The 20128-nt window shown below is 39.8% G+C and overlaps 1 protein-coding gene across 4 annotated transcripts in view; it reads left to right on the forward strand.

Annotated features, from left to right (window-relative positions):
• auts2a (activator of transcription and developmental regulator AUTS2 a) overlaps nucleotides 1–20128 on the forward strand; it is a 295612-nt gene that overhangs the window by 52415 nt on the left and 223069 nt on the right. For 3 of the 4 annotated variants that reach the window (XM_066695147.1, XM_066695149.1, XM_066695148.1), the window contains exon 3: nucleotides 6789–6989. In XM_066695147.1, the coding sequence (XP_066551244.1) occupies nucleotides 6789–6989 (201 nt within the window). Of the gene's footprint in view, nucleotides 1–2367; nucleotides 2451–6788; nucleotides 6990–20128 lie in introns of those variants that run through there. The other variant, XM_066695150.1, reaches the window with a different exon arrangement.

Consider the following 20128-nt stretch of genomic DNA (forward strand, 5'->3'; position numbering starts at 1 on the left):
GAATCGGTGCTGAGCCCTGTTCATGATTATTTTATGATGGTAAATGTTGCGCGCTGTTACTGTGAACGCTGCATACGATTAAATCCCAGCTAATGGCGCCTGCTTTTTGAGGGACTACAAAGAGCCTGAAGTTTTTATTCAAATGTTATTGATCAACATGGGATGGCAGCTGCCGAGCAACGCAGCCGTGCACATAAACAGTGCTTACGATCCGGCTACACGAGCTGGCGCATGGGGGAATTTCAGATGTTAATTTTCTCATTTATTTGTGCAAACATCTCCAATTAAAGTAAACGAGATGTCAAAATGAAGCTTTTTTTTTCCCTAAATCTAATGTATGTCCTCATAATGAGTTCTCCCGTTTTAGTTTAATTTCTTTCTTTCTTTTCTTTTTAAGACACCCTAAGGGGAAACCTCCTCCTCGTAAATCATTGATTACAATTGTTAACTAGAATAGGAAGTCCTTTAATTGAGAAATCACGACTCCACCAGATGCTTCCTGACCTGCTGACTTCTTCCATTTTCTTATTTTTTTTCCTATCAAAGAAATACTTGTTCAGAAGTGTAGGCAAGAACGGTGAGGAAATACATACATTGATTAATAAATTAAGAAAAATATCACTCCCTCCCCATAATTCAGATAACATCAACCCTACACATCTAAAGCATGCACAAATATAGTGATATATTGTAACCATTGTCAGTTGTCCTGGATAAAGAAATATGAGAAATATGCGAAATATAATAAAATAGAAGGCTTATGATAAATATACATCATCACCTGTTGCTTAGACATTAAGGTAGTCATATATATAGAGTTTATGCACTTTTAAGATGCAAGCCTACACTCACACAGTCTTGCATGGTGTATTTTTCAGACTCTTCATTTCTCTCTCTTGTACGTTTCTTTCTTAAGTGCCTCTGTTTCAGTAGCTGGTACTTCTGTGTTGGGACAGGTTTTGTGCCGTTGTATACTCTCGATGCAATCTGGAGCCTGTGTATTGCGGTGATATTATAAATGGCTGGATGTGCTACACTTGGGACGAAGATAAGAGAATGAATAAGAAGAAAAAAAACAAAACACAGATGGAATCTCATTTAATTTATCTCCAGTTCGCATCTCGACAAAGTGGTTTTGCTTTTCTCTCTGCAAGAAGAATGACTTCACATTAGATTTGCTGGAGAGTAGTCAACAATCAGAATTCAGATACCATCCGACGGGATGATACTCTTATGTTTTTCTTGTTTTTCACACAATGCATTTATCTCCCGCGCGATAAGCTGCGTTGTGACAGAGGCGTGGGATAAGCGTGAGCACTACGTGGGGTGAGGATTCATATTTAGGGCTCGTGATGGGTTAGATCTGGGACTGGAAGCAAAGAAATCAGGCACTTCTGTCCATTATAAAAATAGTCATTCATTCCCATTAGTCATTCATGATTTGGTGCCCTTATCTCTTCTCCAAATCCGGCTGTGAAGTGGATGTGCTGTAACTGTGACTCATCGGCAGAAGAAACGGGGGACGTTTTCAATCGAAGATTATAGAGATTTACTGTGGTTTTAACCAAGGCTACACTGGCTGTCTTCAACGTAGTGTACTGTAAACCGTGTCGTAAAGAAGAAAGTATTTATGACAAGCATAGATCATGTCCTTATCAGTTTAACTTTTGAGGATACAAACACGCACACACGTACACACACACACAGAATGAGTCCACGTTTGCTTTCTTCACAGACTAACAGAGAATTTAAAATATTTGACCTTGGCTTTCTCTGACTTATCAGTGTTATGAAGAATTTCAAGGTTACCTTAAGCAATACACAACATTGTCATATTTTCAAATAAACAACAGATTCAGTGGTCTTTCGGGGGAATGGCTTTCAGTAAACAATCTGTATCCACTTCTCTAGTTGCCATTTTGTCTTGCATTTGAGCTATAATAACAATGAGGAAGACCATACTTTATAGAAAACCATGACTGCAGAAATCTGGAGCCGTTAAATATCTGTAGACGCCCCACTCCATCACAACACAGGACTGTTGTGCACGTGGCTCCGAAAATACACAGTTGAATCGATGATTAAACAATAAAACGGTTGAGGAGCTGTCAAAACCTTGCAGTGGATTGGAGGGGAGGTCTCGCCACCTCTGGAAATGAATTAAATGTATAGATCTATGACAAATAAATAAAAAGGAATTAAACTCTCTTGCCCCACAAGGACCTTCTGTCGCGGCCGCCCCCGCAGCCCCTCCACAGTGCGTAAGTGTGTGCCACTGACACTTGTGTTGTCGGCTCAGGATCGGTGCTTATCAGCGCCATAGTTAGGACTTGAGAGAGTGACGTGGGTGTCTTTGAACCTTGGCAGCAGCGAGCAGGAGCAATATGTTCCTGTCTCCTTTGACTGCATGATTTTCTGCCGGGGAAATGAAGACACACGGCAGGTTGACGGTATGGAACGAACAGGATTGTGGTTTTATTCGGCTTTAAAATGCTCAGTCTTCTTACAGTGATTTGGCAGAGCTGCTGCTGACAGATGCTCCAATGCATTTCACGAGGAGAAATTGGAAAGTGGCTGATGTGTACCAGTGTGTGGGGGGGGGATTGTAGGACCTAGTCAGGATACGAATTTAAAAACGTTATCAGAAGAATAATAGTGCAATGGCTTCACTCAAATATGTTAACACTACACAATTCATTATCTTTTTTTTGTCATTGAGATGTTTTTCTGCTCCATTATGGGTGAAGACAGTACCGAACCGGTGTCTATAAATCACAATGTGGAAGACATTTCCAATTTGGATATTGTAATTTCTGGACAAGCTCCCAGAGCCTGAATCATTTACTAAGACTGCCGTGGAGAGGAGGTCTGTGCATGATGTCATCTGGATGTGGTTTTAGTTTTTCTACAGAATATGTGTGTGTTTGTGTGTAATACGTTGTTTAACCACAGCAAAAGTCATGTGGTGCATTATCAAAGAGGAATGAGTCTCGCCAATCCCTTGAACAGTGCCGTCTTTGTAAAATAATTAAAGCTGTCTGTCTAGAAAGTAGTCTTTTGATCCACTCTGTCTCTCTTCACATTTTGGCTTTTGAATTCCAAGAGGAATAATACGAAGAGTGGGTGTTTTTCATTAGCTTGTCAAAACATGATAAGTCGACGTTGCCTTCCAAAAAAAATCGGGGGGTAATTATTAGAGTGATGCCAAACAATGTTAAAAATAATAAAATGAATAAGGCGAGGATGCAAAACTGCAACGCTGGGCTGAAGAAGGATGACTCAGATACCAGCGAAGCACTACTGTACATCAGCCGACACATCTGAATATCTTTAAAGCGTAACGGCAGTGAAGCAGGCGCGCTTTGTTCTGTGAGATGACCTCAGATAAAGTTTGTTCCTACACGCTGTTGCTCACAGTGCTGTCTTGCATATTTCTATTTTTAAAACGAGCCGCTCTCTCCAGGAGGAACTTGACAGAAGCTAAATTAACCTGTCATGGGATTGGATTCAGGGTAGTGCCTCTTCCAGGTCTGATTGCTAAATTAAGGAAAAGGATTAAATCTTGGGATTGCCGCTAACTCATTACTCCTCCTGGTTTATCTGCTGGTGTTGCAACATGAGGTGTGAACGTTAAATTTTAAGCTAAAGACAATTAACCGAATGATACATCCAAATACCTCTTTGCTGGTGTGCCATACCATTTCCCTCCGTTATGGTGCATGCATAGTCTAATAAAAGTGCAAATCATACAGCAATGAAGGACTCGCAACGTTGTATTGTAAGTATAAATCATGTGAGATGAGAAATAAGATAAACAGTTACTTTCCTTTTAGAGTAATAATGAAAACAATAACACAATCTTACAGTTACAATAAAAAATGAAAAAGTTGTCCAACACTGTTGAGATGTAGCAGCAAGCCGACACTACATTGATTTTCATGTGCTGCTTTTTAACCTTGTCATATCAACCCTTAAAAATGGTTTAACGAGTAAAGCCAAGATGTAAACAGCCCACAGCCGAGTAAAAATAACTCACTCCTTCCTTAGTAGTATTTTTTTTTGTAATTTAATAAAGTTTCAGTTTCCTTATCAAGGGAGCTTATGGATCTTGAGTCTTTTGTAGCCCGTGGATGAACCTACAGACCATTTAATCTGCTATGTAATAAACAGATCAACCGAGGCATTATCAGCTTTCCTGGGGTTTGGGATTGTATTGCTTTTCAGATTCCAAGACAAAGCCTCGGAACAAAAACACACTCCCAAAAAGCACTCGCGCAAAAAAAAAAAAGAGCAGTAACCCAAACAAGCCCAAGATGGAACAAAAACAAGGTAATTTATCTGAGAAGAAGGAGGCATTATACAATTAGGATGCATAGGCGATTAAGGGTTTAAAATAAGCCGTAGTAGAAGGATGCATTACCTCTGCAGACTCCATTGCTCGGAGCAACTAACTCTACTAGCGGCCCTGGGAAATAACCGAAGAAATATGAAATCTCCCTGAACTGCTATTAGACTATTGTTTTATTATTTTACTGGGAAATGAAAGTATGTGATTATTAAAAAGAAAAAAAGGATTGAACCAAAGAGAGTTGAAGAAAGCTTAGAGTTATGTACACACTTGGTCCCTAGTACATTTCTTCATGAATTTGAGAAGATCTTTGATGCACACAAACACAATAGGTATTTCCAGGTCTTGCTAGTTTAGTTTCTCTGAAAGCAACACAAACAACCTTGGGTCTGCTGGGGTAGGACTTAGTTCAATATACTTGGCATTTTTTAAAGGTTTCTTCTATTAGTTCCAGATGACTTGAAAGAGAAAAGGGGGCAAATCCTAAAACACATGTGCATTAATTTGCCTTAAAGACAAATCGTTTAAAGAGAACTGTGTTTTTTTTGCGAGTCTTAACTATACAGCCCATAATTTGTTGCTCATGTTAACCTCTCTTGCGGGGAACCTCTGCCGCGCTCGGCTTTCAGACCGCAGGGTTTCTTTGTTTGGGATACTGGAGAGTCCAAGAAATATTGAGTGTCGTTTGCAAATAATTGACGGGACAGGTTGCCTGTAGGTGCAGTTGCCACTGGTCTCCTGTTTCTCTTTGATTACCTCTGCATAAACACAACGGGAGATTTGAGGAGTAAAATAAACCTCTTTCTTTCTGGGTGTATTTTGTAAGCATTACTAGCAAATGCCTCACTTGAAACCTGAAAAAGTACTTCAGGTTGGTGGTGAAATTTGACTTCAGGCCTGTGTTTTAATAACTTGTAAACTAACATTGGAGATATTTTTCATCGGGTTCGTGCTGCAGTGAAGTCAGTTTTTTTATGTGCAGCAGACTGATTTCCCAGTTGTTATTGTTGTACTTAAACATAGATGTTTTCTTGCATCACGTTTGAGCTGAACTTAAGTATGTGCATGCGTTGCTAGGGTTTAGCTCTGTTTCCTGGCCATCAGTTTGAATTGGCATGGCTGTAAATCCACAGGAAGGGGCACAGACACTCTGTCACACCAAATCTGCAGAGGAGACTCACACAAGGGCTGACAGTCACAGAAATAGGTCAAAGCCCCATCGGATGTGAACGTTTTTCCTTCACAAATGGATCTTTCAGTGCATTTAGGACACACAGGAAAATGCATGTAGAACAGAAAAGAAAAACAAATGCTTTTGATTGAGAGGAGAAGGAGCAAAAGTAAAATCAAAAAGAAACATAATCACGGACAGATACAGAGGCATGACATTTAATCAGTGACCATGAATGTAACTAATCAAATGAAGTCCAAAGGTAAGTTTGTGAAAATCTCTGTAGCCAGCTTCCTCAAGAAGTTTGTCAGCTAACAGCATTAACAGGTGATCAAAACACCATTATCGGAGCCATGACAAGATTACTCCAGCCCTGGAGATTTAGTTTGCAGAAGAGACGCTTCTGAAGGACACTCCAATGTACTCTTGCGCTGCCTGTTCAGTTCGGGCTTAACTGTCACAGGTGAGAAAGTCAGTGACAAATTATTGCACAGTATGGGTTTCTTCTGAGACTCAGTAATACATGAGAACGCCTGGTGAAACTTACATATAAGCCTTAGATACAAGAATTGTATATGAGACGTGTAGTAATGTGGGTTCGCCAAACTCGTATGAAACTCAGGAATTGTTGTCTTGTGTTTGTGTTTCCTATGATCTTTCCCTTTGGACAGGGCCAGTGCAGTAATGTGATTTGTCTAACTTGAGCTTTTCCTTTTCACCTGAGCTGTTATTGATCCACTACATTGCCACCAAGCAGTTTATTAAACCTAATCATTACTGCTGCGTGACCTACAGCGGGGGAATACTGATCTAATTTGATCTACCGTGGTATGGTGTGTGTGCCATAGTGTGTCGCTTAGCCTGGTCTGCTCAGGACATTTAATCCTCATTACTGTGATGAGTAGATAAGTGGATATGTTTATTACAGCGATTTCATATTTTTATGTGTATTGTGTTTTGTTTTGTCTTTTCATATGTAAAACCTCATATCAATTGTGTGTGATGGTTGCCAAATTAAAAGTGTATAATGTTTATAAGGGAAAAGCCCTTCTGTTAGTTTGTTAACCCAAGACAATGTGATTGTGAACTTGCATTGTGTAACAGGAAATGGCAAGATAGATGTTTCCCTGCTGTAGTGTATTAACGGGATGATTTTATAAACATCGGTAAAACATCAATGTTTCTCCGGTCTATTCATTCTTTAAATAGATAAATCCATGAAGGCCTCATGAATCAGTCATTAATTGTGTCTGTTCTGTTGTTGTCCAGAAGGACCTGGCTGTGAAACCTCAGGAGCACATGGACCGGCTGCCTGGCACCCTGCAGAAGAAGAAGCCCGGCAAGCTGCCCAATGGCCTGAACTTCCACCCCCGCCGGAGCCGGCACCACGGCCCCTCGGACCAGGAGAACAACCAGAACCTGGGCCAGCGCCTCAGCAAGAAGAAGAAGAGCCAGAAGAGGCAGCGCCAGGTCAGTCAGTGCACCAGGCATGTCCTAACTGTTGGCGAGCGCGTTGTGTAATTGGACCATGGGCCAGTCTGGGTTAATCAAGCTTCAGCAAAGTTGGTTATATATTTCCTCCGTTCTGTTCATTCTTGTTGTTTGTTTTAATCCTGACAGTAGCTTGCTGTCCATACAAAATCCTGCTTCTTTAACTTAATGAAAATTACAGGAGACAGACTTTCAGATGTATAAATGTTTAAAACCCTACTCAGTGTAGCAAACCAAAAGCTTCCCATCAGTCACTGCAGGTTTCATTTCAGCCTTCGCATTTGCGTGGCACCAAAGAGATGCAAATTAAAAACTCAATTAAAACAAACTCGGTTAAATACAATATTTGCCAATAATAGTTAGACAGTCTTGTTCCTCGGGCTGTGGAAGATTTATTGGGGATTTAATCCCTCTAGTCAATTAATATCACATCAATTTAAGAGACAGTTGCTCTTTTGCTTTATTGCAATTACAAACCATTAAGACAATAGGTTTGAAGATATGAAAGGGGTAAATTACCTTATCATTAAATGAGATATTCCTAAAGAACAGTGACAAAGGAATTTCAAGTTTCCAACGAGGAGAGTTTTTTGATTAATTGTGTCGTTATGCGTGATGGATGTAATAATGTATCCCTGTCGCTAATTAGGTTAGTTGCTGTGTTGTTATTGCAGGATGGGAGTAATGTGTTGTGAGAAAGTGAGGCTTGTGGGATCCTGGCTGCCTCGATGTGCCTAATGAGTATTAATGGCGCATTGACACAGTCTTGTCGCTGCTGAAAAAACTTCGTGCCCCTGTTCTCACCGAGCCAGGGTCGAAGGTCAACGTCTGTCTCAGTCCAGCAAGAGATGTCTCTGCAGTTCCTGGAGCTGTGATTGTGTCCTCTGCTGTTTACACTTCACCTGGGGTTTTATTCTTTGAACCATGTGTATATGACTGATCACTATCTGATCTGGTTTGTCATGAGACCTACGTGACAGATTTCAGAGAACAGATTCAGATATGGATATTTGCCTAAGCTATTTATAAAGTAAAGATCTGTGAAAATCGGTTCCCTGGATCTATTTTTGTTTTCACTACGTGCTCTCGATGGATGTGAAAAAGGGCCCTGCAGCAGCAAGAGCCGTTTCACATGGCAGCTGGCGGTCTTTAGTCGAGAGTGCGGACAAATTTGCTGCGAAGGGTCGGAGAACGTTTTCAAGGCAGTTCACGGGATTTGGGATGTGATCAGATGAGTGTTATGACATATTTTGAGGGTGGGAAGTAGAACGCCTGGGTGACAGATCACTCTGCTGCCTGCTGAAAACACACCTTGAATGAGTTGTTGTCGTTGACCGTGCTGGACAGGAATGGAGAGGGACAGATGGTGACAGACACCTGCCAGTTTGAGGATGTCTCGCACTTCTAATAACGGACTGGGGGGGTGGGTTGAGTTGATGTGTTGGGCGGGGGGGGATCCGACAGGAGTTTAGCAGATGGGTTGCATTGTCTCTCGCTGTGTGTGCCCAGCAAGAGCTGACAGCCACGGTGACAAGTGATTTACAAAGTGCTATTTACAGTTTGGGTTTTCAGTGTTGCGATGACAGTCAGTGAGTGCTCTTTAGCAGCTGCTTTCATTACTGCATTTGGAGGAGCTGCTAATTGAAAAATAAGTTGTGGGTGGGCCAGAAGAATAGAGACTCTCACACACACACACACACACACACACAAAATATATAAAGTACGAAGCAAAGAAATAGCTTCCAGCTGTGGCTTTCTCACTGGGTCGTTCGTGAGGTAATTATAAAATACAGAAATTGGGGGTAATATGCTGTTTGGTGGATCAGTGAGAGTGTTGTGGGCAATATGTCACTTTTCATCTCTTACACTTTTAAGTTGCTTCAACACATTAAGCTGGGCCTTCACTAACAGTTGTCCAGTGTGGGAAAATAATAAATACAATTTGAAAAAGAGAAAAAGAAAATTTGAGATGAAACTGATTTCCTTTATGTTGATTGACTTCTCGCCACAATACCTGTGTGTTCAGTCCAATCCCGATGAGATGCTCGGCCCATTACTGCTCACCGAATGCCGTTTACATCCCATTAGTTCATGTATAATATCGCCTATTTTTCCCAGCCACCTCTGATTTAATTCAAAACAGTTCACGCGTTTATTTAATGTGTGTAATGAAACGGAGTAAATTATGTTAAAACTGTTAAGTGGAGAGAACGCACTTGCTGTAATTGTTTTTTACGAGGATTATTTCCCTCGGTCATGTCTGTTGATAAATACAGATGAGGAGTTTGTGTTTGATTTAAAATAAAAAGACCAAACTCACCCTCATTTTTGACTGAGACAGAATATACTGTGCCCCTGCTTGATCATAAACACATTTAAAGATATTGCAGAATATGTAAAGTCTAATTTAAAAATGTAAGGGTTATTTTCAGTACAAACTGTACGGAGACTTGAATTTGTGTGTTAGGGAGTCCTGCGAACAGTTTCCCATTTTCCCCACACTCACCCATTTGAACCTCTTGGGTCTTTCCCGCCTGAATTAGTTTATTCGGAATGTCCCTCATGTCCAGAGAATTTGTCAATCATCGGCTCTGCCAAAGCTGGATGAAACCTACAATTTATACAGAGTAAAGTCAGCCTTTGTATTTTATAATTCTGCAAACTTGCTTCTTCAGTTGACAAGGTTATTTATTTACTTGTCTTTCAATACCCAGCTTGTCGATGTTGAGTGCAGAGGTTTATGATGCGTCACCCGGCCTGGATGAGAAGGCTTTTGTTTGCTGTAGCAATAAAGCCCGAAAGATAAGACCATCAGGACACAGATGTTGTTGTTTTTTTAAATCAATTGCAGGAGGAGAAACTACAGTCAAAGTCAAAACTGTGACCAAATGTAGTTCTCCTTAGAAAAAAAGCCGTCACTAGGGATTGTTTTTTTTTTTTGTTCTTTTTAATGAAATGTATTACTGGTGAGATAGTTTAAAACACGTCCCAGTTTATTCAATGGGAAAGACCTAATTAGTAGGAATCCATTTATTAGCAATTAAAAATTAATTTGGCGATGTAATGCACCCGTATGGATATTATTTCAAGCTGTAATTGTTCGCACGTATTTCAGACACCATAGGGGATTGAGAGTCGCTGCTTTGCAAATACGCAGTGGCTGAATTTCCACTCCAGCTCTGTAAAAGCTTCGCAGGCTGCAGATAACAGCCTCATATTTGCATGAAATTAGAGCTATCAGTTGAGCAAATTGTTACACAGCCCCAGTAATAGTCTGTCAGTTTATTTTTATTCTGGGATTTTTTGTAATGGAGTGTAATATCAGAAGAGTACCCCTTCACTTTTTTTTTTTTTTTGTATTGGCTTGGCACTAAAAGCAGCAATTTTCCAAATTTCAGATAATTAAATGTGTTGACGGAAATGTTGGCTTGGCTAGTTTACACAGCGCCCTTTTTTCCGGGACCCCACAAAACGAGCCACAGACTTGCGTGTGTCGACCAAGGAGTGCAGTGAAGGATTGTGGTGTGTTTGCGTCGTGCCGTGCGGCCCATCTGTGTGTGCCGAGAGCGAGAGCATAACGGGTTGCCTTTGGAGGTAGGGCTGATGCTAGTTGTGTTATCCAATAAATGTACATCGAGCGACAAGCTGTACAACACCGCGGAGCACGGCCGCCGGGACGCTGTGTCAGTTCCACCTGTTGGCTTGAGGTTTGGCGGTTTGGCATTCTTCACTAGTGTAAGGTTTTTTTCCCCCACCTGTACTGCTTTGGAGGCCTGAAACACCAGTCTGAGTACAGCGCTCGTTGTTAGAGATGCGAGAGTCTCGAGTGACGTTACCTTTTATTTCCCCATCTCGGCATATTCTGGATACTACTGACATGATAGTGTTTTGACAGCCTGAGATTTGTAGGCCCCGGCTCAGTCTTTTATAGCTGTCAACCCTTTTGAAGGCTAGTCTCTGTGATACATTTATTTCCATTTGTAACCGGAGCGTCGGAGAGCAATCAAGTTTGAGAAAAGGTTGTATTTAGTTTTAAGAAGTTTAATGGGAAGGTGTCTCGTTTGGAAGGAATTGGCTTTCACTGTGTTCAGGTATTGCGTCTGGAAAAGTGTACAGTCACTATAACGCTCAAATTCAGTTGGCAGGCTCAATTCTCCTTGTATTTACAACACAGTATCTCGGTAAGTAGCATGTATTTATAAAATTATACCTGTACGCCTGGCTGGTGAACTTTGTTGTAATTAAAGAAAACTAAAAAGGTTTATAGCATATTTTGAGCTCATTTAACATAGGATAAACAAATGCCATTGTATGGCACGTGATGCATCACTACCTTATTTCTTATTTTGGCAGTTTGATTTTAAAGGAATTTTTCAATATTTAGCCATAGCTTTCTATGTGGAAGATGTGTGAACTTTAAAATATATATCTATATATTGACTGTTCAGATATTAGCACTACTAAAGGTTTGGAACAGCATCACAGGCCAATTGTTATGATCGGAGTATAAGCCTCTTATAGCGTAGAATTGAAGACAATCTGACAAGCATCATACAATCTGAGAGGGAGGACTCCAATGCCCTTTATGACTACTACTACTACTACTACTACTACTACTACTACTACTACTACTACGTACTAGTTAAACCTGTAGCTTGCTGCAACAGCACAACACTAGTCTTATGTCAAGTTGGGAGTTCATGGGTCTAATATTTTGAAGGACAGTAACTCGATACAATGTCACAGGAAGTGTACCTGCTTTTGAACCATTTTGAACTTTTTTTTTTTTTTTTCATTCAATAACAATATGAAGTGTTCAAGTTTGACCCTTATTGGACATTATCCCATATGGCATGAAATTGGCCCTAAGGTGGCAATAAAGCACTTCAAATCTGTATCTCAGAGATGTTTATATTTTCTGTACTGGACTCCAGACATAAATCATAGTAAAGATGAGGAGATCCCAAAAGCTTTTTTGACCTAGATCTCTAAGTGCTCATAAGAGGACATTTCCCCAGGCACTAGTTACCCTGCATTGTTATTTTAAACAGTGTGATCTGACATCTGTCAAGTCTGGGCCAAGCTGGAGCTGCAAATAGTGTTTTCCCTCCCTCCCTCTCTCTCTCTCTCTCCCTCATTCCATCTCTTTCTCTCTCACTCTCTCCTCCTCCTTCTTTCTCTCTCCCCCCTCCTTTTCTCTCTCTCTCGCTCACACACAAATACACACTCTACCCCCACTCTCTCTCTCTCTCTCTCTCTCTCTCTCTCTCTCTCTCTCTCTCTCCCTTTCTTCTATCTATCTATCTCTAACTAAATCTCTCTTTTTAAAAGCGAGTCTCTTTTGATGTGTCAGGCTCTCTAACAGGGGGTTGGTGGGGGGGGAAAGGCTTTACACAGTTACACAGATGTTAATGTAAGTAATTTTCCACTTTTTCACATTAAAGTGCTTTTCCTATCGAGAGCGGGGATTAAGTTACAAGAAGAAGCTCATTAACCAGGAGGCTGGGAATCGCGCCGGCACAGTAAATTGCCGGCGTCGGCCCTCGGCCCGTCACTCAGTTGCTCGGCAGGCGCGGACTGACAGTCAATTAGCAGAAATTAAACGCCGGCCGTTTGAGGACGAGCTCGCTCTTCACTTGTGTCCAAACTTGAAAGATGGTCAGTCAGTTGGCCTATTGTTTTTGATACAGTGCATGATGGGAAAAATCCTGTCATAAAGGATTTTTTTATTTTTTATTTCTTGCACGCCATCAAAATTCTCTTCTTGTCTCCGGTCTGCTTCGCTGCAGGTCTTATTTTATCTGCTAGATGTGATTTGTGGTTGGTGGTTCTGCCTTGATCGTTATTTTTTACACACTACTTTTAATCAATGGTCCAACTCGACGTTCGGAGGGAACCTAAAATGTTTCCTTCTCTTGGGAGTTTTCATGCATTTAAACAGCAACGTTTGAATAATACCAACTGCACATGCGTGATGTTCACGGCACACACAATTAGTACTTTAATCAGTGACTTTGTTTCAAGTGTGTGTTGTTCACTGGCGTTTACTGGTTCAGCCAAAGCTCCAAAATTCTTCTTATTATTACAGTATTATTATTATTATTATTATTATTATTATTATTATTTTATTTTTTTATATTAAGTATTACTTATAAGATGATGACAATAATCATCATCATCATTATAATAGTAACAGTTAGTCTTCACTCTAATTATTGAGTTGTTAACAGTTAATTTAATCGTCACAAGTACTTTTTCTTGACAGCCTCTGCTAATGGGCCACCTGGTCAGCAGCCATCGATACGAAAGCCTTAAGTGCTCCTTTTCGGGTTGAGTAATAGGTTTTAATAAGGTGTATAATTGCTGTGACCCTGCCCTGCGATGCAGCCGGCCGACCACGGAGTCTGTTTCTGTGTAAATATTAATTAAGCACATCTTGGACTAGATGGGGCTTCACACGACTTCTCATAAAAAAATGTACTGCACAGCATCTATCAGGAGAGAGAAAAAAAAAAGGCCTGGGCAGTAAAATCCCACAGCTGTGTTTTTTATAATAATTTTTTATAGGTTTTGTCTGCCTGTAAGTTGCCCTTTCCCTCTGAAGGAGGTCACGGAGCATGTGTGGAGGACAGTCTTGAGTGTTTATGAACATATAAGGGACCCGGTGACTGGAATGGGTGAGATCTGACCTGTTTCGGCAGGGTTCGCCCGATTTAATCTAGTCATGGGGAACAGAAACGCAGTCTAATTCCACTTTGTTGTCGGCGGTGTACGTCTCCCCTCACGCGGGTCGGTCTTTCTGCATTATTAGACCGCTTAAAGCAAGATTGTTTTGTCGTGCTGCCTTTTGTTTGAGGCATTAAGTTCTTGTCTGACCGTGTTCGGTATTCTTCGTGCTCGTACCCTGCGATGGAAGGTGCGGTGATTTAATTCAAACTTCTAGACCAAATAAAATAGAAGAATGTTATGATGCTGTTGAAATCCTTAATCCAGACTGTGTGGTTTACAGCGAATTAACCTTTGGAATCTGCAGTCCCTATAGAAAAGTCAGTAACTGGCTTTCATTTCATAGTTGACTATTATACTTTTTTTTATTATTATCATTTTCTTGTATCTGGTGCAGCTGTGTGGAGCTCAATGAGAAATATGGTATTTGGTTCCAGTCCACCTTTAAAGAGCCTTTATGTAAAGCTGCAAGTTCTCCGGTCACAAAAGCGTCAGTCCACAGTCCAAAGGTGTTTAGTTTCAACACACAAAAGCTTGTGAGTCGGCTATTGCACAGCCCTGATGTCAGCCAAGAAACCTTGCTGTATGAGAGTCTTTGTTTTGCTGTTGTTTTTACAGATAAATACACTCTTCGACTGTCAGTTCCTTAAAGAGGCCCAAAATACTGCTATATAGATTTAAAAGAACAAACACTAAACAATTCAAAAGGTTTTAACCAACAACTGTAATTTTACTAATGTTAGACAAAGTACAGAATCTGCCCAGTTTATCGAATCAAGATTGATTTGTGATTTCCAACAGCATGTGGCCCTGCTACACATGGAGATTTTTCTGTTCAGATCTTATACTTGTGTGTTCTATGATTACATAACTTATACCTGGATTTATTCAAGTTTCCTTTTCCATCTTAAAAGATTGCTGGCTTCGTTGACAGAAAGCATTTGTTTATTTAATTATGGAACACTGTCTCACAATGACAATAACACAAAAACAAAGATCAGGCGACGTCAAACCTGACAGATGAATTGTGGGGGAGTGGCGTTGAGTAGCCGGAGGAGGAACATGCAAGGAGAGATATCCTGGAAAACTCTGTACTACAAAACACTCTCTTCCTGAGTGATATGGATAGTTTGGTGCTAAAGTGAACAAATCTGTATTTAGAAAGAGAAAGAGAGGAATCTGCAGTTTTACAGTTGGGGCGAACATCGTCATTGGGTCATCATTGGTCCATCCAGCCATCTCAAAGTCACAGGCCCCACAAGCACCATCACGGCCCGTCACGGATCTGACAGGGAATAGATAAATACTGGAGGGTTTGATTTACTAGCCCATAAATACTCCATAAAGATCGGGTTTGGTACAACGAGTTTATGTACACTTGGAAAATGTACGCTGTTGTTCTCCGGGCTCTGATAACTTATGGGATAGTTTTTTTCCCAAATAAAGCACTCTGCTCTTCCAGTCTGCCAATTAACAAATCCCCTGTTGACACCGCTTTCCCCCCGCTGTTGTAACCGCTTCAGAATTAAAATGATTCATCACTTATTGCTGATATCCCATAATAGTAATTAATAGCTCCACTAATGTTACATTGACAATAGGAAGAGGGGAGAATATCAATGGATGTGATTTATGCGGTGCCAGATAAAGATTCCTCATCACCACCAGTCATTTCTTAGCTAATTGCCTGTAATGGGTTCTTTTGTTACTGTATCAGTTGACGGCAGATCGTGTTTCTTTGTAGCGTGATTAAATTTGAAAACCCTGATAGAACTACACACACAGTGGGCCCATCGTTAATGATTATTGTTTGGGGAATTCCACTTGATTGCTGTTTATTTGCACACATCCTTTTGTTTTTTGTTTTCCTCATTGTCATTTAAATGCATCAACATGAATGAGATCTCTCTGTAGTGACTGGGGATTTCTCAGACTCTGAAATGTGAGGGAATGATTATTTTATTGAGGATGATGGGGTTTGTCGTTGCCTGTTGTGTGAGGGCGATATGTAATCTTATCGTTGACAGTTTGGTTATTCTTTCACACTCGGAAACGGATGTTTTTTCTGATACTGAAAGGTACATGCTTTTTATACAATATTTATACCACAGACTCTCTGGTTGAAGATTTTGATGGCTAACGCAGAATCTGTGAAGTGATACGTTAATTTAATCTTGCCATGCACTGCCTGTTTGTTGTATTATAGGCCTGGACTGCCAGCTCCCTTGGAAAAGACACACGTGTTTAATCAATAGTAAGCATTTATCTTGATAAAATACATTTGCAACGTGGGAGTACAGTATTAGGCAAGTCTCAAATTCCCAGCGATGCTCAATTTCCCCTCCCCCCATATTTGACATTGTACGGTTTGAAGAAGGCAACTGCAAATGACAATAATTTACAGCACGTTGGAATCCATAGTTGTGATGAAAACTGCCAAACACAATGAAGCTGTTGTTTTTTACAGACGGATTTACATAAACTAAACAGATGGTAAAAAATACTTGTTTGTTGCAGTGTGCTTCATAGGCCAATCCATGCTAGCTTACGCTGTTATTTATTTATTTTTGCTGCCAAAAGGGCTATTCGAGGGAGGTCGTATCGTTTTTTGTCGACAGGAAGGGGATTGATTGAACTGATTTGTTTAGTGAAGGTCGAGTACTTAATTGGCAGCGCTTTAGTGTTCAATAATTGATGATTTTGAGGTCAGCGTGGCGAGCGATTATTTTTGTGTAGCAGCTGTTTGTTTTGTTATCGGTGGGGTGATTGGTGTAGCATGCGCGTTCTGTAATTTAAGGAATGCAGTTGGCACCCTTTGATTTAAATTTGAGAATTGGTGCTCTCTACACACAGGGTGCCCAGGAGTTATAGTCTACTAATTATACTTTTTCTAATTTTTAACACCCTTCACACACTTTAAGCAAACAAAAGTAAAATTCAAACCTGTTGAAGTCCATAAGGTTCATCTACAAAGTCTGTTTTAATTAAATCCTTTTTGCAAATTGACAATTGCTAAAAAATGACATTCATTCATATAATTAGCTGTTAAGCATTTCTCAAAATCAAGAACAACTACCATTTTACCTATGCTTACCACTATGCTGCAAAAAAATGTAATGACCCTCTTTCTCTGTAACACCAGCAGGGCAGCCCATGTCTCTCTGTGGATCCTGTGATCTGTTTTATCTAAAGCTGTCATGAAGAACCAAACATCTACTAGTGTTCAGTATTTTTGTCAGTGTCTCATCTTACAGGGGAAACATACCACCGAGCAAATACCAAAACAGATGTTTGCAGAGTTTGTCTAAATCAAGGTGTGATGTTTTAAATGTGTTAAATGACCGTTCTTTCTTTCTAGGGGTTGTAAGGTTCCTTGGCTTTTGCTGTTGTGGACACATTATTGATTTGTATTTTTAATGTTATCGTGCAGGCGGTCACAGTGTCTTAACTGCCAATGTTCTTGCTGAAGGTTGTTTTCTTTGTTAAATCAACAGTGACCTTTAATCACTTAAAAAATATATATATCTATGACAATGGTGACCAAAAATGAAAACCACGACAAACAAAATTTATTTTACATGAGGAATTTATTTGATTTGTTGACAATTTTGTACTATTAAAAAACAACAACCACAACAACAACAAAAGCTTTTTACTAGTCAGTTCACTTCTCGGTTTGGTTCAAAAAAGGTGCTCTTCGACAAAATTGCATTTCACTCAACAGCTGAATTCGTAGATGCATTGGAATTTCGGTTGATCTTTTTAGTGTTGCTTATTTCACACAGTGTTTTGGCTCCCTCTGCAGTCTTGTAAAAAGCATGGCTACAAGAACCCGTGGAAATCAACTCTGCCTCATAGGCCTGGTTGCAGCAATAGACAACCTATTGTGAGAAGGAATCATTCTAACCACATTTCAGTGCAGTCATGGAAAATAACACCACTGTATACATTTGCATTTCCCTACACATTTAACTCTATTTAAATTATTCTTAAATTAGGCAAATTCAGAATGATTTTGCATTCAGTCTTTTCGTTAGGTACTTTGGTGCTGATTGTGTATTTTCTTAAACTGTACCACAAATGTGTTAATGTTGTGCCTTACTCTGTTCTAGATATAAGACAAATGCAAGGTTGTATAGCAGAAGGACTCAATTTCATTCTGACACACAGCAATTGTACGGTACAGACTTTTGCAGAATATAGTTGTAAAGATGTCTTTTTATTATTGGGCTGTTCTTAACGATCGCATGATTTATGAATGTGATACTCCTCCTAATGATACATTTGCATTAGCTCGTGTTTCACTCTTCAATTCAGAGCTAATTTGCTCAAATGTATGAAAGCTTGGCAGTGACAGCTTTTGGTAATGGTGCTTTAAAAACAAACATCCCTTTTACGACCACGAATATTTATTTTAAACAGTCAAAAGGGCCTTCTTCCCCTTATACTATATCTATTTATGCTCATATTAACTCATCAATTGTATGATATTTTTATATATACATCTCTATGCTTACTACAAGTAGACATTTTAATGGATTGCTTAATTGCGGTCTTCATTTTAAGATACTGTAAGAAAAGAAAAGGAAGCCCAGCCATTCCCAGATAATTAATCAAGTCCTCCGAAAGCCCACAAGTTGTTTTACCTTGGAAAAGATAGATGGCAAAGCTGAGCTGTAACCTCAAACTCCTGTTTGTCTCTTTGGCATCCATCTATTACGCCTCCGCTGTCTTCCACGTTAGGCCTTGTGACAGCATCTAACTTTGCCTGCAGGTGCTTTTAGCCAGGGTTCACTGCGCAGCTTGTGTATTACCTCTGCGTGGTGGGCAATTTAATCTACAGTACACTTCAGTTGCCTCCCAGAATGTCCTCCCTGTAGTGAAATGCATTGTGGTCCGACCGTACCGGTTAGCCCAGCAGTTATGTCAGCAAATGAGAGGATTGAGGCAGGGGTGTTAGGAGGTGATACTTGATACTGACCCTTCTGTATCTCAGTGAAATGTATTACAAGATAACGGACAAGAATGTAATCTTTCTATAGATAGGTTTTCAGAATTGTCCTCTGTGACACTAGCTTTCACATTTACATATTTCACATGATTTCTTTCCTCTCATAAGCATCCAACTTTGGTGTGGAAGCTTTCATAAATAAGCCGTAGTCTTTTCTGCCATGAGTGTCTGTAAATAATGTGATATACATTTATTATAGAACAGGCTGGCAAACAAACAAGAAAGAAAAAGGGTTTTTCAGTTTGAAGTGTGTCATACATTTAAAAGATGCATGTACAACAATCTTGTGTGTTATTTATGCTTCCTTTCATGTTACCTAAGATTTCTCTGCGATATCAGCAGCGTTTCTGTAACGCTGTCAGTTCAGTCAGTGTTAAATGTTTAAGATCCCAGCTTACAATCAATATTAGACTTCACACACAACTTAAGTGTTGTACATCATAAAAACTAGAATGATGCTGGTTGCTAAGGAACAGATTTTTTGATTTCCTTTCTATATGTGCAGTGATGGATTTGTCATCTTGCTGGTTTTGAAATGGGTATAATACACAACAATAACAGCATGTAAAACATTTTAACAGACTTAATAATTAGTCATATTTATAACCCTTTTTCTACCAATAATGGCAGAAGAAAAAGACACGTTTGTTGACCAAACGTAGCAGGTGTAGTATTTACATTTAAATATCACAATGGTCTTAGCAATTTTGGAATATTCAATGTACTGGTGTGGCCCCTTTTTACAGATGTTTTCTTACACCACAAAAGCTCAGTACAGCAGTGTTATTCATCCAGTTCTTGCCAATGCACATAATAACATTTTTAGCTATGAAAATCAAGACCTTTTTTTTACTCCTTTGACCCTGACCGCCCAAACCATATGTTTCCTTCCTTGGTCAGTTATCCTCGAGAAGAGATTTAATTTCCATAAAAAAAAGTGAATGATCTTTCCACACCTAATAAAGCAGAGGATAAACAGCCATATATAACATCAGACACTCAGACAGAGTAGCTAGTGTTGGAAAGCAGACTTTTGGACTGTAGTTGGCGTTGGTTTCCAAGTGAAATCAAGTCCCTACAATAAATGGACTTGACGCTGATTAGCTTAACATATTTTTATAGTACAGTGTGCTGTAATAGTGTGTCTGCTTTGGAAATGTTCAGCCATATGGAATTGGCATTCGATTTGAAAACGAGCAGAAATATAACTCTCTGCCTCAGAATTAGATTCCTCCACGGCCCCATTAACTTCCCAGCCGTTCCAAAACACCGACTTTTTTTTTTTTTTTTTTAAAGGATATTATATATACATAGCTAATGGGGCCATTCTCGAAAATACTGGATGTGGAAAAGAAAAAGCTTAAGCAGGGAAAAGCTATTT

This window comes from Amia ocellicauda, chromosome 22 (genome assembly GCF_036373705.1).
Source record: "Amia ocellicauda isolate fAmiCal2 chromosome 22, fAmiCal2.hap1, whole genome shotgun sequence".
Lineage (NCBI taxonomy): Eukaryota > Metazoa > Chordata > Actinopteri > Amiiformes > Amiidae > Amia > Amia ocellicauda.